At 36.7% G+C, this 23,050-nt stretch overlaps 4 protein-coding genes across 9 annotated transcripts; 3 read left to right on the forward strand and 1 right to left on the reverse strand.

The window, feature by feature from the left end:
* Positions 1-3,441: 3,441 nt before the first annotated feature.
* Positions 3,442-4,495, forward strand: LOC131005765 (protein LURP-one-related 8). The gene is made up of 2 exons (XM_057932832.1): positions 3,442-3,817; positions 3,933-4,495. Exons 1-2 carry the CDS (start codon positions 3,554-3,556, stop codon positions 4,287-4,289), a joined length of 621 nt encoding a protein of 206 aa, XP_057788815.1. The 5' UTR covers positions 3,442-3,553; the 3' UTR covers positions 4,290-4,495.
* Positions 4,496-8,578: 4,083 nt separating this feature from the next.
* LOC131005766 (uncharacterized) lies at positions 8,579-13,642 on the forward strand. 3 transcript variants are annotated; one of them, XM_057932833.1, is made up of 8 exons: positions 8,579-9,354; positions 9,454-10,154; positions 10,421-10,491; positions 11,545-11,634; positions 12,101-12,286; positions 12,368-12,463; positions 12,850-12,889; positions 13,378-13,642. In XM_057932833.1, the coding sequence occupies exons 1-8, from the start codon at positions 8,888-8,890 to the stop codon at positions 13,506-13,508; spliced, it is 1,782 nt and encodes a 593-aa protein (XP_057788816.1). In that variant the 5' UTR covers positions 8,579-8,887; the 3' UTR covers positions 13,509-13,642. The 3 variants fall into 3 exon arrangements, with proteins under 3 accessions (XP_057788816.1, XP_057788817.1, XP_057788818.1); XM_057932834.1 differs by having other exon boundaries at positions 8,616-9,354; positions 12,845-12,889; positions 13,378-13,481; XM_057932835.1 differs by lacking the exons at positions 12,850-12,889; positions 13,378-13,642 and adding an exon at positions 12,657-12,705 and having other exon boundaries at positions 8,616-9,354.
* Positions 13,643-13,692: 50 nt separating this feature from the next.
* LOC131005768 (uncharacterized) lies at positions 13,693-18,187 on the reverse strand. 4 transcript variants are annotated; one of them, XM_057932836.1, is made up of 7 exons: positions 18,040-18,187; positions 17,080-17,180; positions 16,401-16,478; positions 16,216-16,287; positions 15,429-15,526; positions 14,067-14,599; positions 13,693-13,990 (listed from the first exon to the last, which is right to left on the reverse strand). In XM_057932836.1, the coding sequence occupies exons 1-6, from the start codon at positions 18,061-18,063 to the stop codon at positions 14,073-14,075; spliced, it is 900 nt and encodes a 299-aa protein (XP_057788819.1). In that variant the 5' UTR covers positions 18,064-18,187; the 3' UTR covers positions 13,693-13,990; positions 14,067-14,072. The 4 variants fall into 4 exon arrangements, with proteins under 4 accessions (XP_057788819.1, XP_057788822.1, XP_057788820.1 ...); XM_057932839.1 differs by having other exon boundaries at positions 17,080-17,190; positions 18,040-18,155; XM_057932837.1 differs by lacking the exon at positions 16,216-16,287.
* Positions 18,188-19,071: 884 nt separating this feature from the next.
* LOC131005771 (protein TRIGALACTOSYLDIACYLGLYCEROL 3, chloroplastic) lies at positions 19,072-22,845 on the forward strand. Its single transcript, XM_057932842.1, has 10 exons — positions 19,072-19,634; positions 20,033-20,161; positions 20,494-20,589; positions 20,738-20,815; positions 20,892-20,953; positions 21,050-21,125; positions 21,328-21,435; positions 21,704-21,879; positions 21,955-22,039; positions 22,637-22,845. Exons 1-10 carry the CDS (start codon positions 19,431-19,433, stop codon positions 22,673-22,675), a joined length of 1,053 nt encoding a protein of 350 aa, XP_057788825.1. The 5' UTR covers positions 19,072-19,430; the 3' UTR covers positions 22,676-22,845.
* The last annotated feature ends 205 nt before the right edge of the window (positions 22,846-23,050 follow it).

Genomic DNA, 23,050 nt, shown 5'->3' on the forward strand with positions numbered 1-23,050 from the left:
ACTTTTATGTGCCTCTACAAATCAATCTCGGGGCATATTTAATTGTCGGGTAATCTATTGATATCGAAGCACATAAAAAATGCTCCCAACCTTATTGGGACACGATACTTGGAGGCACATGTACTAAGTGCCCCGAAAATAAGAAGTGCCCCAATAGAGCATATATTGGGGCACTTTTTGGTGTCCGAAAAGCCATTTTTCGTTGTAGTGACGTAACATACATAACTAGCCTTATTTGTTTCCTAACTATCATTTTAATTCATATATGGTCAACTTTAAGTTAATTCAGACATGCCCGACTCACAACCTCAATAATAGAAATTTTTCAGTTAAAAATATGCTTGTAATATGTATATAAAATATTCATTTTGTCCCATTTCATTTGATATGTACTTTTTTTTTTTGAATTATCCTGTTTGATTAATAACTAATTTTATTACAATTAAATATAGCTGTGTATATTTTTATATTATAATTTTACTCTCATAAATGATCGTATTAAAAAGAATTATACCAATTAAAATAGGATGAAGAGGATATTCTTTATGTACAAATACTATAATGTTTTGCAATTGATTTCTTGATCTAATCATTTTCCCACCTAGCTCAAATTCTAGGTATATATTATCGGATTTTGCGATGTGAAGTTTCACTTTCTTTAGTGGATCTATCTCGTCACAAACCCACTACTCTCTTATTTCTACGATTATATTCTTGTCAATTTCATGAGTATAATAAATAAGATAATATATAGTGTTGAATAACGATATTTAAAAAAATGATAAAATTTTCGCTTCCGTCAGAATTCAAATTTTGGTAAAAAAAAAAAAAAAAACGCTCTCTAGGTAAATATCAGCCATAAGATACATTAAATTAACATCTACAAATCAATCTAAAATCTCACTACATAATGGTTTCAATGAGATTTCTCGTTATACTTCCTCCGTCCACCAAAAATATGCCACAATTTTCTTTTTCGTCCGTCCACAAAAAATATGCCACATCCATTTTTAGTAGTAGGGTCCACATCATTCCACTCACATTTAAAGTGGGACCCTTACTCCACAACCAACTTCACTCACATTTTATTAAAACCTGTGCCGAAAGTAAAGTGGCATATTTTTGGTGGACGGAGGGAGTATATGATATATGGTGAGATTTTAGATTAATTTATAAGTGTCGATTTAATATAATTTATGATTAATATTTATTTAGAGAGATTTTTTTTTTTAAATCTAATTTTGCCGATGGAGCCAAAAATATTTAATTTCATTTTAAATTTATTATTAAAAAAACTATAGGTCTTACCCTCTTAAGCCCGTTAACGCTAGTCAAAGCCCATTCCCAATTTTTCGTCTATCTCAAAATAAAAATAAAATGAGAATATAAATTCTAAAACTTCATTTTCGCATGTGCTTCTTGACCAATGGGATTTGGGAATTTGATTTTGGTGGCCTCGTCATCATTTTCATTTTCCATGGCATTTATTTTAATTATGGTATGTGATATCATTCGTTTAGACTTTTGTATTGGTAGGGCCAAGTGTACGATGCAACATTCAATATAAGATTATTGGTACAAGACTAATTTTTTAGATTTTTTTGAATAGTTTAGTAATGTCAAGGATATACTTGGTCTATCAATATATATTATATTATATTTAGAAAATGCATAATTTTATACTATGTTGGATGAGTAGGTTCAATTTTATATCCAAACCAAATTCTTGCAATTTGGAGCCCCTTTTTAGTAATTCAACTCTCTTGATAAGAATCACACCCAATAACAAGAAACCTAGCTAGTAGTGTGAGATATAGTTTACCAACTCTACACATATATTATAAAATATTATAAAATGACCCAAAACAAATATTACAATATACACGAAACGAAGATATTATAAATTTATAGTTGATCAACGTCGCATAATTTGATCATTCAACGATCCAATAGCAATCACACATTTTGATGAAAACAAAATAAAGATGAAAATGGAATTGTCTAATTGTGCTTGAAATATATTCCTAAATTGATTTCAGGTGTTATATTAAGTAAAATATCTTGGATTTGTTAAACTATGTGGTGTGTCGTTGCTCCCACCGCAAATCAGTCCTCAGCCACACAAAGTGTATTAAAAATAATAAATTTTAATTGGTTTGACAGCAGCTTAATACTTTGTCTTGGTTTATTTAATTATTAAATATGGGTAACAATAATAATGGACGGCTATTTGTTCTCACCTCAAACATATCTAACTTTTCTATATCTCATCTCATTCCATCTCCACTCATAGCCGCCCATAGCCATTTTATTCTCACCAAAAATCATGGTGCTACTTTATTCGGATATTACTTCACCATCACCTACACACATATACACCAAGTCTTGATCAATTTTTAACACTTAACATCATTATAATTGAGCTATGTCGACACCCATTTCTAGTCTAGATTACTATGTATGATTTATAAATAATGTAGTTTATAAAGATTAATTTGAACGAGCATGTGATTATTTTAGATTTTTTTTCTATAATTGAACAAATAATTTTAAAAATTGTGCGACAGTGGACTCGATATTGATCAAAACACATTCACACATTATCTATATTTTACTGCTTTTTGTGTTCCGTTATTTATGACATACTTACTAAATTGGATTGTTTTATTATTGGTTTATTTTCATAAAATGTATTAATAATTAGTAATTGAAAAAGTATGAATTCTATTATTCTTAACAAATTTACACATTCTCTTTAAGGGAGTATATAATTTTGTCAACTTTGTAGCTAAATTCCCAATGACATTATGTCTAACTTCTAGAAAGATCCACCTATGCATGTGAATTTGTCCAAAGGCTAGGGACCTAACTTTTTTTAGAGGGAAAATTCGCTATTTATTTCTGATTACGATGAATAATGTTTAGAAATAATGTTTAGAAGTTAAAAAAATTAACTTCCAAACTACTAAAAATAACAAAATTAATAAGATTATGAACCGCTCAATTAACTTTCCTACTAATATGACATAAATCAATAACCATCTTTTCTAAATGACCTAATTTTTCCTTCTTTTTTTATTTATTTCTTAGTGACCTAATTAATAGTGCAAGATTTCAAGTTTAAGTTATCATGTAATTATCCGAAAGGAATAATCCCTAGACATAGTGCATATAAGACAACGCACAAGATAACTTATTTTCTTTTATCTTATTCCAAAATTGTATGATTAGATTAGATTAGCTATCAATATGTTGTTGCTTGGACTAATAGCTTTTTTAATTACTTAATTTTTTTTTTAGATGGCAAATTCTAATTTGATTTCAAAGGAATTCAAGAGCCATTTTCTCTCTCATGAAAATGGTGTGGGCCCAAATGAAATGGGCACACGCGCCTCCCTTTACTTTACTACTACTACTGTGCATGTGTGTGCGCCTTGGATTGGGGTGGGCCCCGCTCCCTTCATGGACTATATATACAACACGCCCCAATTCAACCGATCCATCTCCAAATTTCACCTTTGTTGATTCAATTGAGATCACAACGCAGAGAGAAATGACGAAGATATATCCAAACGCCGCCTCCTCCTCCTCCTCGCCGTCTCCGCTGTCGAGCTCCGACGACTGCAAAATCGGCGGCGACGATCCGGTGGTGCTCACCGTGTGGAAGAAATCTCTCCTCCTCAACTGCGAGGGTTTCACGGTGTTCGACCCCCGCGGCAACCTCGTCTACCGCGTCGACAATTACATGGCCGCCGCCAAGGGCCACATCTTCCTCATGGACGCCTCCGGCGCTACTCTCCTCACCATCCGCCGCAAGGTATTTGAATTTGATAATTATGCTGCACCGATCTACTCAATTCACACATGTATATACTGAAACCTAATTATAGATGTTGATTTTGATTTTGATTTTGATTTGATTTGATTTGCAGAAACTGAGCCTGGGTGATACGTGGCTGATCTTCGACGGCGAGACGGCGGAGAATCCGAGGTACACGGTGAGGAAGAACGTGAGCCTCCTCAACAGCCGGTGCCTGGCTCACGTCTTCCAGAAGAAGAGCGTGCCGATCTACCTGATCGAGGGGTCGTACGCGCGGCGCTGCTGCTCCGTCTACGACGAGAAGCGGCGGCGGGTGGCGGAGATCAAGCAGAAGGAGGCCTCCGTCACCGGAGTGGCTTTCGGCAAGGACGTTTTCCGGCTGGAGGTGCAGCCGGGGTTCGACGCCGCGGTGGCGATGGGCATGGTGATCCTCCTGGATCAGATGTACGGCTCCGGAAGATTCATTTGAGAGCAACGATTGATTGATTAATGTATGAGTATGAATGTCATTTTTTTGGAGGCGATTCCTCTCGCGTGGTTTGGTTTTTTGGGTTTTTGAGAAAAGGCCAAGCTGAATCAGTTGTGTAGTTTGTGTGAGGGAATCAGCCGCCGTTACTCTCATTCATTTCTCATCGCCATCTTCTTCTGTATATATATATACCACCACAAATTTCTAATCTCTTTCTCTCTCTGCCTCTCCATTAAATCCAATTTCTCTATAGAGAAGCAGCTACTTATATACCATCACTCATTTCATTTTACACAACTTGTTGTAGTACTGCTTTATACTTCAAATCTGCTTCTCCTTATACTTGGCTAATGATAATTGGCCTCAATAGTAAATTTTGAGAAATTTTTTGGCACGAATTTTAAGAGTGATAGACTGATAGTGGAGAAAATGGATACAAATTCTAGGGTAAAATTAATACGAATATTTAGGATGTATCGGGAAAAAAAGGCATAATTTTAAGGGATAGAAGAAGTACTCCCTCCGTCCGTCAAAAGTAGACTACTTTGGTTGGGCACGGGATTTAATAAAATTGGTGATGATTTTGATGTAGTGGAGAAAGGGTCCCACCACTTTATGAGATGTGTGGTTGAGATTGAATTTGGGGTGGGTTTTATTGTAAATAAAGAGTGTTTGTAAGGATAAAAGATTAAAGTGGGTGGTGGGACCATTTCCATAAAAGGAAAGTGGTATATTCTTTGCGGACACCCAATATAGTAAAAGTGGTCTACTTTTGGCGGACGGAGGGAGTATAATTTCTCCATTTTGAGAATTTGACAAAGTTTTATTTCCTCACGCGAATGTTGCAAGATTTCGTGTTATAACATAATAAGTTATTGTATTCATTGTGAAATTTTGTATATTTGATATAAAAATGAATTTTTTTTAGGAAAATAAAAATGAAATTTTACTTCTTACAAAATTCGATCTTGATTGTCCTAGAATTTAACGCTTACGTTTTCAATTTAAATAAAGAACTTTCTTCTATTCAATTTGAATAAAGATTATCGATCATTTTAACTTTCTTCTATATATATATATTTAAAAATAAAAACACAAAAATTTAGGTACAATCAGGTGTACCGTATAATCGAGTTGACCCGCACTCAAAATAGTGTTGTTTATAAGGTTTGAGTCAAAATACGGATTCGAGTCGAAGTACGGGTCAGGGTCTAAGTGAGGGTCTAAGTGAGGGTGCAACCCAATTGTACGGTACACCCGATTATACCCAATACCACCTCTTTAAAAAATTATGATTTCTATACAAAGTCAACGAGCGAGGTAAAAAGAATTTTGTTTATTCTGTGATTGGAAGTTGAAACTAACTAGATTGTGATGTGTTTTGCTGAGGAACAAATGAAGCATATCAATGAATCTATATGGGCCATTATTTAATACTTGTTGTGTTTTGTAGGTGCAAGGTGGGGCTTCAACATGTAATGAATCATTATTTGTCATTCTATTGTTAGAAATCAACTCATTTTAGGTAAATAGAGGTCTTCTCACGACAAGCAACCTTTGCTTTGTGTGTGTAGTATTGCTATTTACTAGCATAATTAGACATAAAAAAAGTTCCTAACTAAGGTATCTTATCTAAGCAGATAAAGTATCTCTAAAACATTTTGTAAACATTATTGGAGATAATATTAGTGACTTGTAGAAAGTCATACCACCATGAAAACCTAGCTAGCTACTACATGGCCTAGCTTCTAGAAATTTCCTAATCCCTTTGCCTAATGCTCTTCTAATGGTCCAAAAATCATTAACCAACTTTATTATTATTATTATTATTATTATTATTATTATTATTATTATTATTATTATTATTATTATTATTATTATTATTATTATTGTTATTATTATCTGAAGATTCTAAACCATGTCAATGGAAGTAATCCCTAAACAATTTGTACTCGAAATCGCTCAATTTATAAGTTGTATTAGTAGGAAGTAAAATGATTGGTGATTTTTATGTAGTGAAGAAATAGTTCTGTCATTATATGAAATAAGTGGTTGTGATTGAATTAATAGTAATATATTTTTTTTGTAATATTTGTAAAAATAAAAGATAAGTAAAAGATGTGAGGTCATGTTATAAAAAAAAAGTATTATATATTAATAAATTTTGAATCGACTACTAAAGAAGATGACTAATTCTTTGAAATAGTTGAAGTTTACATGTGTTGCTGGATAATCAGACACATTCATAGGCCCAAATGCAATTAAATTTTAGAATCAAATTATTTGGACTTAGCAGCCCATCCACACCATTTACGATCTTTATAAAAACACAATACATTAGTAATATAAAAAAAAACAAAAAAATTCCCCAGAATATTGAATATAAAAACAAAACTAATCCTTTTTAAAATACTTACTAAACCAAGTCAACCATCCATTGCCCAAAAAATAGAAGTAATTACGTAAAAATTGGAACAGTAGCATGTGCTTATTCAACATCAGCAATTCAAAACATAATCAAATACCTAAAATTTCACCAGAAAATAAATTAATAAATATTATATATACCAATTTGGTTTTAAATAATAATTTCCTTAAACCACTCTAAATTCTCAAAACCCTAAAGATCAGAACACATAATCTCTCGTCCTTCCATAACAAAATAGTACTAAAAATATAATGAAGGTTCTAAACAAAAATTTCGAACTCGTTTCCTATTTAGTGGCGCAACTACGAGCTCCCTAAAACTAAATTCAAAATAAAATATGTCAAGATCATATTTTTAAATACGAAAATTTCAATTTAAAAATGGGCAAATGTGCAGATACCCCCCTGAACTCCACCCCCTAGAGCTTTTAGCCCCCCATACTCGGTCAAAGCGCGTTGACCTCCCCATAGTCTCGGAAAAAGGGTGCAGATTGCCCCCTGCGTTAAACGGCGGTTAGACGCTGTTAACTTTTTTTTTTTTTAATTTCTAGTGGGCCCACCCCCAACCAGCAGCAGAACGGACCGGAGCAGATCTACAGCGGCGGCTCCTTCTTGGCCGTCTGTTGCCGGCAACGCGTGAGAGGGATGAGGGAGAGGCTAGCGGCGGGGGAGGCGCTCCATCCTTGGCCGTCTGCTATCAGAGATGCGAGAGAGAGATGGAGGACAGATGGGAGGCGGTGGCGAGAACAGAGGGATGTGAGGGGTACGGCGGCTGGCAATTCTCGCCGGAGAAGTGAGCAATGGCGGACAGAGAGAGAGATGAGCGATGAGAGTGGATAGAAGGGGGAGGGGAACCGATTTTGATGATTGAGTGAGAGAGGGAAGGCCCCGACGCGGCACTGCCTCGGCCCGCCGGTTAACACTCCAATCTCCCACTAGTCGGCAGTCCAAGAACCAGATCCCCACAGAACACCTTCAGAAACCTCCTTCGAGTCCTCCACACCTTGGCCTCGAACCTAACCCTAGATCGGAGTAATCTCGTCCACCGCCACCTTCTCCCGCTCAATTTCCCGATCGATTTCGCATGGTTTCGTCGGGGCTACGATTTTCCTGTGGAGTTGTTGAGGCCAGCGGCAGGGTTTTGTGTTGGGGAGGCGACGGCGGCGGCAGCGTGACTTCGTCTTCAATCCAATCAGAATTTGCGAATTTCTCAATGTTCAATATTCACGTCGGCGGAAGCCACGCCTGCGGAATTAGCAATTCGGGAATCGTGATTTGCAGAGGCAGCAACGACGACGGCCAGCTGAATATACCGTCGAACACCTCCGGCGACTACAGAGACCTCGCGCTCGGAGCAAACCATACGTGCGCGATCAGACGATCGAACGGCGCCGTCGTGTGCTGGGGCGGAAACGGAGAGTTCTTGAGCAGCATTACTGACGAAATCTCATTCGAATCCATTGTAGCAGGCCTCAATTTCACCTGCGGTTTGACGTGGCGCAATTTCTCGGTCATCTGCTGGGGCGCCGGATGGCCTACCGCCGCGGCGAACGAGCTGCCGTTGCAGAAGACTCTCCCGGGGCCCTGCGTCGACACGCCGTGGTCCTGCGGTTGGGGTGGGGCCCACAGGGACTAAAAAAACAAAAAAAAATGGGAAAAACGGCGTTAAACAGCCGTTTGCCGCCGGGGTGTTTTTTGCACCCTTTTTCCGAGACTATGGGGAGGTCAACGCGCTTTGACCGAGTATGGGGGCTAAAAGCTCTAGGGGGGTGGAGTTTAGGGGGGTATCTGCACCTTTGCCCTTTAAAAATATTCAACACAAGATTATAGATTTCAAAAGTCAAGACCAAGTCAATAATTCTCTATCTAATCGTGTAGTAAAACTAATCTGTTTGCTAATTATCTTCTTTATTTAGTCGCGAGAATATGAGATGAAACTAGAAGCTGATAAATTTGTGATGAAAAAGAGAAGAAAAGAAAGAAAAAGGAAAGAATTTAAAAGGCAAGCAAGTGGGAATCAGTGATGCACAGAGGCGAGGCAAGCTTAGTAAAGGCAAGCTGTCAAATTTCCAGATCGAATATGTTCTTCGTCGTTTCTCCCAATCCCAAGCCAAGAAATCAATCTGATTGATTCCAAATTTCGTTTCAATTGTGGGTAATTGGAATATGCAATGGCATGCCCTTCCAATTCCTTGCTCTACAACGCCACCCTCTGCGCCTGCAACCCAGGCTACCTCTACAACCGGACCTCCAGCGCCTGCGCCCTATTCGCGGCGGAGCCGCCGTTTGTCCAGCTCAGCAGCGGCGTCAGCTACGGCTCCGCCTTCACCTTCCCCGCCGCCATATTCTCCTTCGACTCAATTAAGAAGTTCACGCAGTCGCAGGCCGTGTTTCTGGAGGCCACGCTCGTCATACTCCTCTGCTGGCTCGCCTTCTGCCTCCTCCTCCGCCTCTTCCCCCTCGGCTCCGACGGCCGCTCCGCCGCCTTCAAGATCCGCTGGTGGATAAGCCGCCTCGACGTCGCTTTCGCCACCCGCCACTGGCTGCACGACCACCAACCGGTCGTCAAGCGCAAGACGGAGCTCGGCGGCTCCTTCTCCATTGCTAGCTGGATTGTCTTCATCGGTTTGTTTGCCGCGTGAGTACTGCTCTGCTCTGACTCTGCTCTTTACTTGTTGCTCGAATTCGAGAATTCAATTTCTGTCTAGCATAATTAATCACCGAATTTAGGCTTTAGGTTGCTCTACCAAACGATATCGAAGCGAAGTGTTGAGGTGCATAGTGTGAGAGCTGCGAATGCGCCTGATTTGGAGTCGTTCTTGAACGATATGGAATTCAATATTACTACCATTTCCAGTATGAGCTGTGCTCAGTTGCGCGGTTTGGACACTCTTGTAACGGGGAATCCTTTCTTCATTGATCAGAGATCTGTTCGTCTTTCCACCTTTGCAAACTACTCTTGTCTCAACACCAGCGTGGGCCCAACCATATCTATTCGCTGCAGTAACTGTCGCCTTATCAGGGACTTCGCCTATATCTCGTGGTATTTTGTTGATCTTCCCAACAATCCGGCTGCTGCTGTTGGCTTTCAGTTTAACCTCACTGCAAAGGAAAATGAGAGGAAGAAGCATTTGAGTTTTGTCAGTGGAATTGTGAAGAATGCCAGCGACTTTGATGACAAACCGGTTACGTATAGAGGGGCTGTGCCAAACATTCTCCAATTCAATTTATTTCCTAGACTTTACCGCAATAAGCACGACTTAAAGCTCATCCAGCCTCTGTTTCATGATTTTCTTCCTGGTTCGGCGTTTAGTGAGGTAAGTCAGCTTCAAGCATCGCTCCAGAACTCTAGAGATGGACTCATCAACACTACATTGGTTGTCAATTTCCTGTCTTCATATATTGTTGAGGTTGACAATCAAAATATTTTAGGACCTGGTGAGTGGTTTCATCATATCTATATGTTGCCGTCTTTCACTTAATTTCATTGGGGTCTGCACTGTGGGTTCTTCTTGGTGTTTGTAGCTTCCACTTTTTAACTGTGATTATCAGTGTGGGTAAAATTAAAGAATTTGAATTGCAGTAACTAGCCACCATCTTTGAAGAAAGAGAGAGATCATTCTGTGGTCATTGCTTCTCTGATTTGATGAATTTTCATTCTTCAGTCATAGTTTGACAGTTACTTCCTTTTTCCCAAATTGCAGTGAGCTTTCTTGCTGATCTCGGTGGCCTTTATTGCATAAGCCTCGGTATTTTTTTCTGCTTCTTGGTCCAAGTATGTTACATTTACCCTATATTTGCTGTTTTATTACTTTCTGTTTTGTTTGATTTTTTGGCTTTCTAGTTCTACATTTTGTTTGGCTTATTCTCCGCTGGCCTCTCAAGCATCCAAATTTCTCTCATTGATATCTTTCCTACCTTTTTCTTTATGTAGCTTTTATATCTTGCAGCTTTCTAGTATTTTCCTTAACTATGACAGCATTAAAGTTTAAGCCTTTTGTTACCAAGTTGCGATGATTTGGAAATCTTAGATGTTTCCCGACCTCCCAGAATTGGCTTGAAGTTCAGCTATTTTATTTTATTTATTTATTTCATGTTTATAGAGTGGATGGTCTTGTCCACTTCTTGTAAACTCTTTATCATTATTTTTCTGACTTAGTTAATATTTTCTCATCTTCAAATGACAAAATTGGTTTAGTTTATGAATAAGTTGACGTGTAAGGCGAGATATGTGCAATTTAGGGCTTTTATGTATTAGATGACCAAAGAAAGACATCTCTTGCCTAACATGTTAGCAGATTAAGGTCAGAATCAAAATAGTGGCTGCTGTGCACATTGCAACTTTTTGAAGTTCATTACTTTGCTAAAACTGAAAAATAGTGTTGACCTTTGAGAATGGGTCAAAGGTCGTGATCGATGTGCAGATTAAAGTTGAGTAAAATTTGCAAGTAGACCCAAAGATGCAATATCTCCAGCAATTTACCGAAGAAAGAATGCTAGTGCATGATGATGTATGACTTTCTTTCAATTATTAATTAAGCGCTAATAAGGAGAAAACTGCATACATTATGTCATTTTCAGTTTTATGTCCTTAGAAATGGCATCTACTCGATATAGTATTTTTAAGGGTGATAACTCCTTAGGCTGTTGAAATGTGATCAATTGCTAAAGAGATACAAGTGTTCTGGTTCTAGATCCCTAGGGTGATTTTCATGCCTTCTTGGTGAAAGGAAATCCATTTTCAGTAGTACAGTGTTTATTCAACTGATTTGAGTTTGAATCTGAAGGTTTACTTTTTTGCTTTCCTGATTTTCTTTCCCATTTACAGTGTGAATACAGAATCAAACGGCTCCGCTACGAGGATACCATAATGAAGAACATTAGGAATCGTGGAAAAGCCCAAGATCGTTGGGCAAAAGTGAGCTTTCTAACTTCTACAAATGCGTTTGAAAAATGGAGGGTTAATTGCCAAAATAATAACAATATCAGTGGCAAACTTTCTACTTGTTGCAACTCATTGCACGGCCCTTAGATTTGGGTAAATGAAACTGAAATGAACTAATCTGAATGAGTTAGTGGGATGCCATATTTCATGTTATCAATGCCAAACTCAAAGAGAGTTAGGTTTGATTTAGTTTTATTTGGCTAGATGTACATTATATTGCAATAATTGAAAGTTCACTATTGACATTGCTGAAGTTAAAGAGATATATCATTAATAATAGCAAAACTGGTTAAAGGTGATGACTGATTGGTTCTTTTGCAAGTAACTCAAAGAAAAATTTATGTGTTAGGTTATTCTTTGTTGATTTGAGTTGTATTAGCTAAGCTCCAAGTTAATATTCTTTTCTCGAACTAATTAGACTTTTATTATCTCCACATAGTTGAGAAAATATGTTAGATACACTTGGGGAGCTTGCTCACTGGATGACAGCAAAAGTGAGCAAATTCAATCAAGTTGCACAGGCATTATGACGAAATCACTCCATCACAGCGGATCAAAGCAAAGAATGCAGGATAGATCTAATGCAGCCAGTCTTAGCAATAAGGTCACCCTGCTGAATGATAAGGTAAACACATGATTGTAATTTGACATATCCTTTCTTTTTATATTAGTGGCAAGTCTATAATTCAAGGATGAATCGCTACAGAAAGTGGAGGCACAGAATCCTCAGGAGGTCAGTTCATGCTCGATTGTAGCTCCAAAAAATCTAGAAGGGCAATCGTCTTTCTCAATATGTAAAGCAGTAAGTTTCCCTTACTTCTGTTTCTGTCACTAAACTATGACTGCTATTTAATTAATATGTTATGAGAGTAGTCCTCACATGGCAGCATGGTTTTTGGCCTGTTACATGCATTTCTTCCCACTGACGTTGAATAATATGATAAATTTACTCTCTGAAGTGCGATGGCTCTTCTTTATATTCTTTTCTTGAGAAGGTCTGAGATGCTTCTTTCAGAATTTCTTGTTCAAGCTGTCCTCTTAGCATCAAGGTGTCATAATTGATGTTTGATGTGTATGACATGAATTTTTAAGACTACTTTTGGTAATTATGATATCCTTCTGACTAAGAATTGCTTCTGTTATTTGAGCCTATTAGAGTATGCTTACTATTATTATTTTCAAGTTCAGGAAGAGCCGTTCGATGGAAGCTTAGAGCATAACCATGAAGGTAAAGTCTTCATGACTAGCTTCCTGTCATATTCTTGTGACTTATATCTGCTATGTCTGAGCTGTGTGAGTATTTTGTGTATACGTATCTCTGCTTTCATTCGAACAGGTTTTGAGGAGTAACATGGGATTTTGGGTTAAAACAACACGCAACTTCCTGTATGTCTGGTGCACACACGACACAATGCACTTGCACCGGATGTGCATCTTGGCTGTCAATATACTTTTCTGTGTCAACTTCAAGTCCAAACATGACAATATTGAGAGGCCTCAATACCTAATATTCAGTTATTCATGTACTTGTTATTCCTCATGTACTTGTTATTCCTAATGTCCCTGCTTTTTTTCCTTATGTTGAGACAAGGGCATAAAGGATATTTTGTGGAAATGTGAGGGTGGGGGAATTTTGCCTAAATGTCTTTATGGAACTTTGATGAACTTGTTGAAAAAAAATATATGAACCTGTAATCTGATTGGTGTAATTTGCAGAAGCCAAAGGTTCGAGCGAAGGCAGGAAGTGGAAGAAAGATAAGGCGATAATGGTGAGGGATAAGTTAAAAGCTGCCTTAGCCAAAAAGGAGTCGCCTTCTACGGTACACGATGGGGTGAAGAGTGTCTAAATAGTCCTGCATTTGATAATACTGGGTTTCTAGCATAGAGATCATCAAGCAGAGTAGAGCTCTTTTTTTCATTCTTTCTTGTCTTGATGCAATATTTGTCGACAAACTTCATTATGAAAAGAAGCATTTATTCACTTGAGAACCTTCAATATATGATGGTGATACTATCTATATTCAGGGAAACTAACATAAGAGTAGTTCATGTTATTCTGTACAACAAAGAACCATGCAGTTTCTACAGGCAAATTCCACTAGATAAGATAGATAGCACAAATAAAATTATAGTGTGCCCCTACTTTATCAAGAAAATAAATTGTGAATACGCAGCAACGTAGTCTGAGATACAACACAATACCATCAAATAACAAGTTTCCTTCCGATGCCACGATGGCTGCATTAAGGATCTTGAAGCTGATGTCAAGCAGGTTTGCCATCCAATGCTGCCCCAGTCCCGGTAATTACGGTTCTAGTGCTACACGTCACTGATACGCGATAAAAATGTCAGTTTTTTCGTGCACAAAATATTTGAAGAACGATCGATTCTTGTAGTAGAATTACCTGAGGTTAGCAACCAGTTTCCTTGTTTGATAGATTTACATCCCTTCGATGCGTTCTTAAGGCGTTAGCAAACAATCTCTTTGCAGCTCCCATATGCTCCTGTCTTAAATAGTTGTCTGGCATGTCACTCTTCAGCTCTGCCAAAGAATCCCTGCCTTTCGAGTGCTGGGGTTCTTTGCTTGAAACATCCACAACTTTAAATTCATCGGATCTGTCGACTTTTGGCATCGTAGATGCCCTTGGATTTTTCTCAGAGAGGGGATTTATTTTCATCTTGTTGCTAGATTTGATGTTCCTCTCATCCTCCACCACCAATTGTACAAATTCCTTAGTGAGCTCATGCTTTGTACCCTTATCTGCTTGGCCAAGGGCACGAGTTATCATACGGCGAGCAACCACAGGATCTTTTTTTGGTCTCTCCTTTACCAGTTTACTGTCACATGCATCTTCCGAAAATATTCTTTCCCTTGCTGCAAAATAAGCTGTCTCTCTCTCATCCAGAGAAGGCCCGCTTACAGGATCAACCTTCTGGTCTAAGAAAACCAGAAAAAACATCCCAGCTTCAAGTCCATTTTAACAAGGTGGATATTCTGATAATGCACTACTGTTTGTTTACTACCCACATAATATATGAGGAAGAAGAAAGACAAATTTTCTGAAACAATACTGCACGAATCACACAGTACAGAACTTACAAATTTCAAAAGTTCAAACGAAACTCAGTTTTCTTCTTTCTGGACTCTATTCAGCCATGTCTACCTTCCACATATCTTCTTTGGGAATTGGGATGTTTCACTTCATATCATTACATTAAATAACAATCAATATGAAATAACTACCCAAGAACAAGAAAAGGGTAGCTATATATGTAGAAAACATGTAGTCTATGTGCTGGGCAGCATGTCTTCCCTTTTTTGACAAGGATAATCAAGTCTAATCCTGTCGAACAGCCACCCGTAAATACTTATACATAGTTTACTTTCATCCTAAACCCTTACAAATGCTACGTAATCCTTTCAGGGAATAAGCAAGTGTATCCCAAATCACTCAGTTTCTAAACCATTAAGGGAAGTTACATAACTCTTCTCCATACCATAAGGTCACAGTTGAATTCCTGTTTACGCCATTGCATTCTGGAAGTTTCCTTTTTTCCTTTTCTTTTTCTAAAGCCTAGAAATATGCTTTCCTAGTCGCTTGCGCATACAGGAAGGTGATCTTTAACTTAAAATATTATCACAAGTTCAGATTATACTTAAGAAAACAGTTATTGTGGAAAAGGAAGTAAAATCTGAAATAGCAAGATAATAAAGCAACAGCATGGAGCAATTAGTTAACAACTTAACATTGAGTGTAATAGTTTACCTGGCGGCAAAACTTCCTTACGCCTTAATACATCACAAGTCATCGGCGTCTGCATTTCACCATATTGCAACAATAAATCGCTCACAAGGATGCCTGGACTGCAATTCTCAGATTATAAAAATTATATAATACCAGTAGGTGTATCACAATTTCTATAGTATAAAGTATAGAACGAAACACATGGAAATCCAATTTCTATTATACATGCTTTGTTAAACTTATATATATCATAACAACCATGTATAACAATCATGATGTAAAAACCAATGAAGTGCGACCAATTGTTAGACCACCATAGGAGCAGAAATTTTGATGAACTAATTTGTTCTCTTAGTTTCTCTTTCAGAAAAAGTTCTGATTAGCTTGAGATTAGTCACAGAAAAGAAAAATATTTTGAAGGGCTTTGGACCTGGTCATTGTGCTTTCTTTATTTTAGTTACGGGAATTGTGTTAATCATGAATTTCCCATCTAGGCCTACCAAAATAGGGCAGATAAAGAATAAAAAGAAAATCTATTTTACTCGTATTTGAATATGAGCTGAATGATTTATGGAGTTTGCAGCACAAAAGGCATAAGGCTAGGATACCAAGCATTTTCCTTTACTGTGTCATCAAACATGTCAACCCTACAAGAGAGTGATGATCCAAAATGGCATTAGGCCACCTTCTATAATCTAACTGTGGCCAAAATGACATGATCCAAAATGCACATAACTCCAAACGGAGAAAATGATAACAGAATCAATCTAGTTAAATGCTATAATATGTGGCCATAAACTTCACCTACATTGATGTCTCTGGGCTTCTCTCCAAAACTAAGTGCCTGTCTTCTCCTTCTCCAACAGAGTGATGAAAAAATCTAGGTAATATGATTGCTACATGTCATATTTAGTGAGCCAAAATCTCATTTTGTTAAGGTCCAGATAAGAAATACAATGGAGAGTCCAGTGAAAACTTAGTGAACATAAATACCCAAATATTTCAGCAAGACGGTGTACAAGTAGGCGGCTATAAGAATTCATAGGTTCCAGCTCGAGCACTCCATCTAAACTGCACATGTAACGTTTTTTTCAGCTTTAATTTTTTGAATGGAACTCAAAACTTCCCTCAGACATTAAGTCGTGGAAATATAATCACTAATACATCATCATGTCTGTGATGCAAAAAAACAAATTGCACTACATGAACAAACAAGGGGTTTAAATACACTTGTGAGTACTTTATCATAATTGTTGGAGCAAATATTGAAAGGTTTAGAAAGTGCAGAAAATTTTGTGAAATCATTATAGCGCTTTTGGAGAATGCAGTGCTCACTGGATACTTGGTTGGGATACAACAGATAGTATGAGAAATAATACTCAAGGAATTGCAAGAACGGTTGAGAATATGCTTCTGGGGGTGGGGAAGTACCAAGGATATTGGAAGTAAAAGTTTCATAGAACAGAGCACAACTAAAAAGGTTAACCTAGCACTGCATTGAGCATTGCCCACTTGACATAAGAAGGCATATATAGGTCTCCAAGGTGCTGATATTTCAAAATTTCCAACTTCTAATCAGTCTAGAAAATTGTTATAAGTACATATTGCGCCACAAATATTAAGAACAGCCTTTTTGTCACAGCATCTGTTAGTGACCACACAGCTAATTTACCTTGTATCATCCTGAAGATAATTCACTAACAGATCTTCCACTGACAAAATTAGATGCTTGCAAGGATAATTGTCTTTAACAAGAGAAGCCAACTCTTCAACCTGCACAGTACTAGTGAAAGTTGAGCACCAATCCAAAGGGAGATTAAATCTCAGTGCACATGCACCAAAATGAGAAACATTGGAGTGATAGCTGAAGAAATCATCAAGTCCAAGAATAAAAATTAATTCTGTTGAATAAAGGATATCTTAATAAGGTAAGTTAAAAAAAAATGAATCTAAAACTAACACTTCAAACTTCTAGTACAATATCTGTTCTGGCACACAAATAGAAGTCAAGAATAAATGCTTAAATTTTTCCATTCACAGAATATAGTGACAAATTACTCACACCACGCTGCCATTAAATTCCAAACAATTCGACTAGCATGATCTCTTTGAATGATATGTTTATAGGTTCACTAGTCACTACTAGCCAACTGAAGAGAATGATCATTTCATCAATTCTAATGAAAGGTAGAGTAAAGCAAGGTCAAAAGGCTAACAGGTTTAAAAACAAATTAACAGAATTATGTGTGTCGGGCAGCCCCAAATCGCGAAGATGAATTAATGGTCCCAGCTATTGCTAATTCAACTCGTAGGATCATAAGAATACCAGAGCTAGTATGACATCATCAGTGTAGGTTGACTATAATCGACCAAAAAAGATTGCTTGCTCAAACATCACAAATCATTTGCTTCATCTTTCAAACGTAAAAAGATAATTTCAATTTCATTTGAACATATCTTCATGAGTGTACCCCAAAAAAAAAAAAGAAGAAAAACCTAATATAATATGGACGGAAAGAAAATAAACAAAGCGGCAAAAAACAGCAAGAAATAGTAATAGTAATAGTAATATGTAGATGAGAAGCGTTAAAATGTATGGAAAAAGATGAAAAAGGGAAAGAGAAGCAGAGACCATGGAGAATTGAGCGAGAGTCATGGTGGCGTCACCGCCGTCTTCAATCTTCCTCCGCTTCCGCCGCTCGCGAGCTGCCTCTCTCTCTACCAACTTGTGCCATTATTCAATTTTGCATCCCTTTAATATCCACTCCCTTTCTTTTTATTTACTAATTATTAATATAAAATAAGATTAATTATCAATAATTAAAATTATTGGAAGTTTAATCAATTTTATTTCCTAGCTTTCTCACCAAATTTATTCCTTACTTGACTAGCTGAATAATTTAACATTATTTTATAAAAAACCATTCATTTTCGTTAATGGATTATCATGCGAAAATTTTATAACATACATATAATAAATTTAATTAAAATTTCCTCAAAGAAAATTAAACTTAATAGAAATTTTAATAAATAATTAAATTAAATAAAATCAATAATTTAATACTTCCTTTGTCCACAAAAAATATTTCTAATAAAAGACTACACGAGTTTTAATAAAAATAATTCTTGTATTTTGAGCGAAAAAATGATCTCACTCAAAAAATAGTGTTTATAATGATAATTAATTGTCTCGTGAGTGAAAAAATAGGATCCACTGTGTGATAGATAGTTTCTAAAAATGGAAATAGACTAATTTTTGTTGGACGTTTCAAATTGACAAAAATAAACTACAGTATTTTTTATGGACGAAGTGAATAATTATTGTGTCAAATTTTAAAATTAATATGCATTCGATGAAAATTGAATATTTCATCTATCTCACAAAAATATGAATATTTGTAAGTGACATAAATTATAAAAAAATATTAGATAAAAGTGTAATGTGAGATGAAAAATGAGTTTTCATTTATAAAAAGTAGATATAAAAAGTAAATGAATTATGATAAGATAATAGGAATGTGTATATTTTTGTGAGACAATTTAAAATGAAAAAATATTTATGTTTTTGTCATATGATTGAGTAATTTATTGACTAATTTCGGCTTATAACCTCTATAATCAATTCAATTTCATTTTTTACTATGACAAGAAATAAAAAATTAATGAGAAAGAAAAATCTTGAAATGACTAAACCTCAACCCACGAAATTCGGGAAATTCTCTTTTTTTGTATTTTTTTCTTTTTTGTTTTTAGGAAAAAAAGAAAAAATAAGAGTGAAGAAAGCATAGCGGCCGATGGCCACCGTCCTCAATTTCCACCCGAGCCATCGCCGCCTCCACCGCAACTCCGCCGCCGCGGTATTCCTTATCTCCCCGCGCCTCCACTTCCATTTTTTCTGATTAGAACATCGTCCAAGTTGAAATTGGATTCCGCTCCCATTGAATTGCTCGAATTTCACATTTCACAATCCTGCATCGTCAACAATCATCAAAATTCACGCCTCTTTCAATAAGAAACTCTGGGATGGCGTCGGCGGCGGCTTCCATATCTCACAGGCCTCTCAGTGCATGCAATACTCGCCGGCGCTCTAATGTATTGCCATCTTTGCCGGCGGTTTTGCCTGTTTCTTCTTCTGCTTCTATTGACGACGAAAATGCTCCGAGAAATAGAAGGGTTTCTTGTGCTTGCGTTGCTCCGCCTCAAAATTACCAGCCTGCAAACTTTAAAGTATGCCTCAACTTTCATGAAGTTAATTTGTCGTTTTTTCCCCCTTAAAATCATGTGGTTTCTAACTTGGGAAAATGAATGAGCTGAACTTAGTAATCCATGGCTGTTGCTGGGATCTGAACTGGACATTTTAACAGTATTGGGTTAAATTTGGTGTCGTATTTGCTTCGACTCAGCTACCTATAGGTTAATTTTAGCATGATCATCGTTCCAAGATCCTCTTATTATTGCATTTTTGTTTCCATAGTTTGTGTTTGTTGCTTCTCCCTTGGATATGCAGTACAAATTTTGGAATTACAAACTGTTACAATCATTTGATATGTCTGATTATAACTTCTAGGTACATTTTTTTGGATTATATTCATGCGGAAACGTACACGTATGTTCATTTTCTCCAGGGTGCTCACAAGATTGATAATTCAAGCATGAACAAGGAGGATGAGGATGGGCCAGATGTGCTCATTGAATGCCGAGATATCTACAAATCCTTTGGGGAAAAGCACATACTAAGAGGTGTGAGCTTTAAGGTGATTTTCTTATTTATGCTTGTGATTCACTTCAATATTTAGCTTAGAAATGTATATATTATCCAATGTATTTGTTGTTATTTTCAACTGTCTAGAAGATAGTGACTTTACCATCGTGATTTTAGGAAGGAATGAGTATATGGTAAGGTGATTTTTAAGTCGAGGGGATGTTTTTAACCGATCTTGGCTACTCACTATTGATTAGCAGATTAATTCATATATTTTGTGAATGAATGTAAGAATAGTGAATATGCTTGCGTTGCCACAAGAACCAGCTTATTCATTCTCTGCGGATACCGCCTTAACATTGACAAAGTTAATTTCTTTTGTAGATTAGGCATGGAGAGGCTGTTGGAATAATAGGGCCATCTGGGACAGGAAAGTCAACCATCTTGAAGATTATGGCTGGGCTTCTTGCTCCAGACAAGGTTGGTTGCTTTCTTTTGGAATTCTTCAAGTTTGTTGCTTTATTTTGGAATTATGTCGTCCTTTTAACTGATTTCATTATTGATAGAAGTTACTTTAGATTGACATTGACTGTCTTCTTGTGGTCTCTGATTAATTATGAACAAGTAGGGTGAGGTATTGATTCGCGGTAGAAGACGACATGGGTTGATCAGTGATGAGGAAATATCTGGCCTAAGAATTGGCTTGGTGAGATAACATTGTCTGCACCTCTATTATTTCAGTGATTCCAGACAGTTCTTGAATCTCTTGCCCAATGTAACAGGTTTTTCAGAGTGCAGCACTTTTTGATTCTCTCACTGTTCGTGAAAATGTCGGGTTTTTGTTGTAAGATGTTTATCTTTCTAATTAGCTTTTGCTTCACTATTAACAACAGTATTGTTTTAGTTAGGTTTTATATTATTTCTTGAATTTCGGTGACAGATATGAAAATTCAACTATGTCAGAGGATAAAATTGCCGAACTTGTCACAGAGACTCTAGCTGCTGTTGGACTGAAGGTATGTGGTTAATGACCATTTCAATTTTAGCTATTAGTACTATCTAAGCTTATCAAAAACCCTATATATATATATCAATCTGATGATACTGGAAAAATTTCTCAGAAAATGTACTCCAGCTTTAAAAGTTTGGTATGCCATACAGTAAAAGGTCTTATTCATTTCTTAAGCCAGGGGCGGTTTAAGTGAATTCTTTTTACAGGGAGTTGAAGATCGATTACCTTCTGAATTGTCTGGTGGGATGAAAAAGAGAGTTGCCCTTGCTCGTTCCATCATTAATGATACAACAAAGCATGCGATTGAGCCTGAGGTATTATTTGTTCTCCTTCTCTTTTTTGGTGCTCCTCTCACATACAATAAAATATTTTCTCGAGGTTAAGATTTTATATATTTTGGGTTGTATTTTTCTGGTGTTTTAAGGTCATTATACGCAATATCTTATCATGAACTTCAATCCCATTTGCATTATCCAATTAAAAATATCATCATCAATTTCTTATTTAACCATGATGATAGGTGTATATCTCCTTACATTCTGGTATTTATAACTTTGTTGATATCATGTGTGTTTGGAACAGGTGCTCCTATATGACGAGCCAACAGCTGGTCTGGATCCTATTGCATCCACTGTTGTTGAAGATCTCATTCGCTCGGTTCATATGAAAGGTGAAGATGCATGTGGGAAGCCTGGGAAGATTGCTTCATATGTGGTAGTTACTCATCAACATAGCACAATCAAAAGAGCTGTTGATAGGTAGTGATTATTTTCTAGCCTTTTGAACACAACTTTGGCTACTTCTTCTAATCCCAATACTAATACCATATCTAGGCTGCTGTTTTTGTATGAAGGAAAAGTTGTTTGGCAAGGAATGACTCATGAATTCTCCTCGTCGACGAATCCAATTGTTCAACAGGTAAATGTCAATTCTTTCTCCTTGACATAAACTTGAATTTTGGTTGTCATCTTTTTGTTCCTTCTTTTTGGATGTGTATTTACATGCAATGCTAAGACACTTGCACACACACATATAATGTGTCATGTCTTTGTCCTCAAGCCAATACATAGTGGAGAGTCGAGTTGTCGTCAGTGTTATTGCTAAGCATCTACCATTCAGCAGGTTGACTTAGTTTTCTCCAGATATTCATTCTATTTTTTTTTTTTTTTTTTACTTTTTTGCAATACATTTTAGGGCAAAATCGTACTTTTTTACTAGGTTTAGGATCCCTTCATGCACTTCCAAGAAAACGTCCAAAATGCAAATGAGTAATCTTTATGTTTCATGATCCTCTGAGCTTCAACATGAACTTATCCTAATGTTTAGAGTTTTTAATACTCTTCATATACAGAATGTCATGAATCGTAGCAATAATACTTTCTAATTCTTGGTGAAGTTGCCGTTCTCATAATCTTGTAGCAGATTACAGTTTCTGATCACCGCACTTTTTGACATGTACTCAAACCAATCTTCATCGTTTAAATAATTATTCTCATACATGAATCGTACTTTCAGTTTGCATCCGGGAGCTTGGATGGGCCAATTAGGTATTAGGAGGTAGGACGATGTCCGTGTTGGCGCTGGCAAGAGTTTTTTTCTTAGCAAGCTCACTTGCAGATTTCCATCTCTTGCTTCATACGATGTATTTGCTACAACTTTTCCCCATTTGTAGAACTTAGAAAAGTTGAGTTGAATCAAAAGGAATGTGATAGTGTTTCTTTTAAGTCTATTTTTCATCCAGCTTCTTGTTTTACTTCCTAGTCCTAAAATTTCATGTTTACCTTTGGGTGTAGTATCCCATTTTGTCAAAATCATAGGTAAAATTACATGTAACACAGCTATTTTTGTTGACACGTGTTATACTCAAATGTCACTTTACCTTAGCATCGAATTTATGGATTGCAAAGTGCATTATAAGCCTCAAGGAAT

This window comes from Salvia miltiorrhiza, chromosome 1 (genome assembly GCF_028751815.1).
Source record: "Salvia miltiorrhiza cultivar Shanhuang (shh) chromosome 1, IMPLAD_Smil_shh, whole genome shotgun sequence".
In the NCBI taxonomy this organism is placed as follows: domain Eukaryota; kingdom Viridiplantae; phylum Streptophyta; class Magnoliopsida; order Lamiales; family Lamiaceae; genus Salvia; species Salvia miltiorrhiza.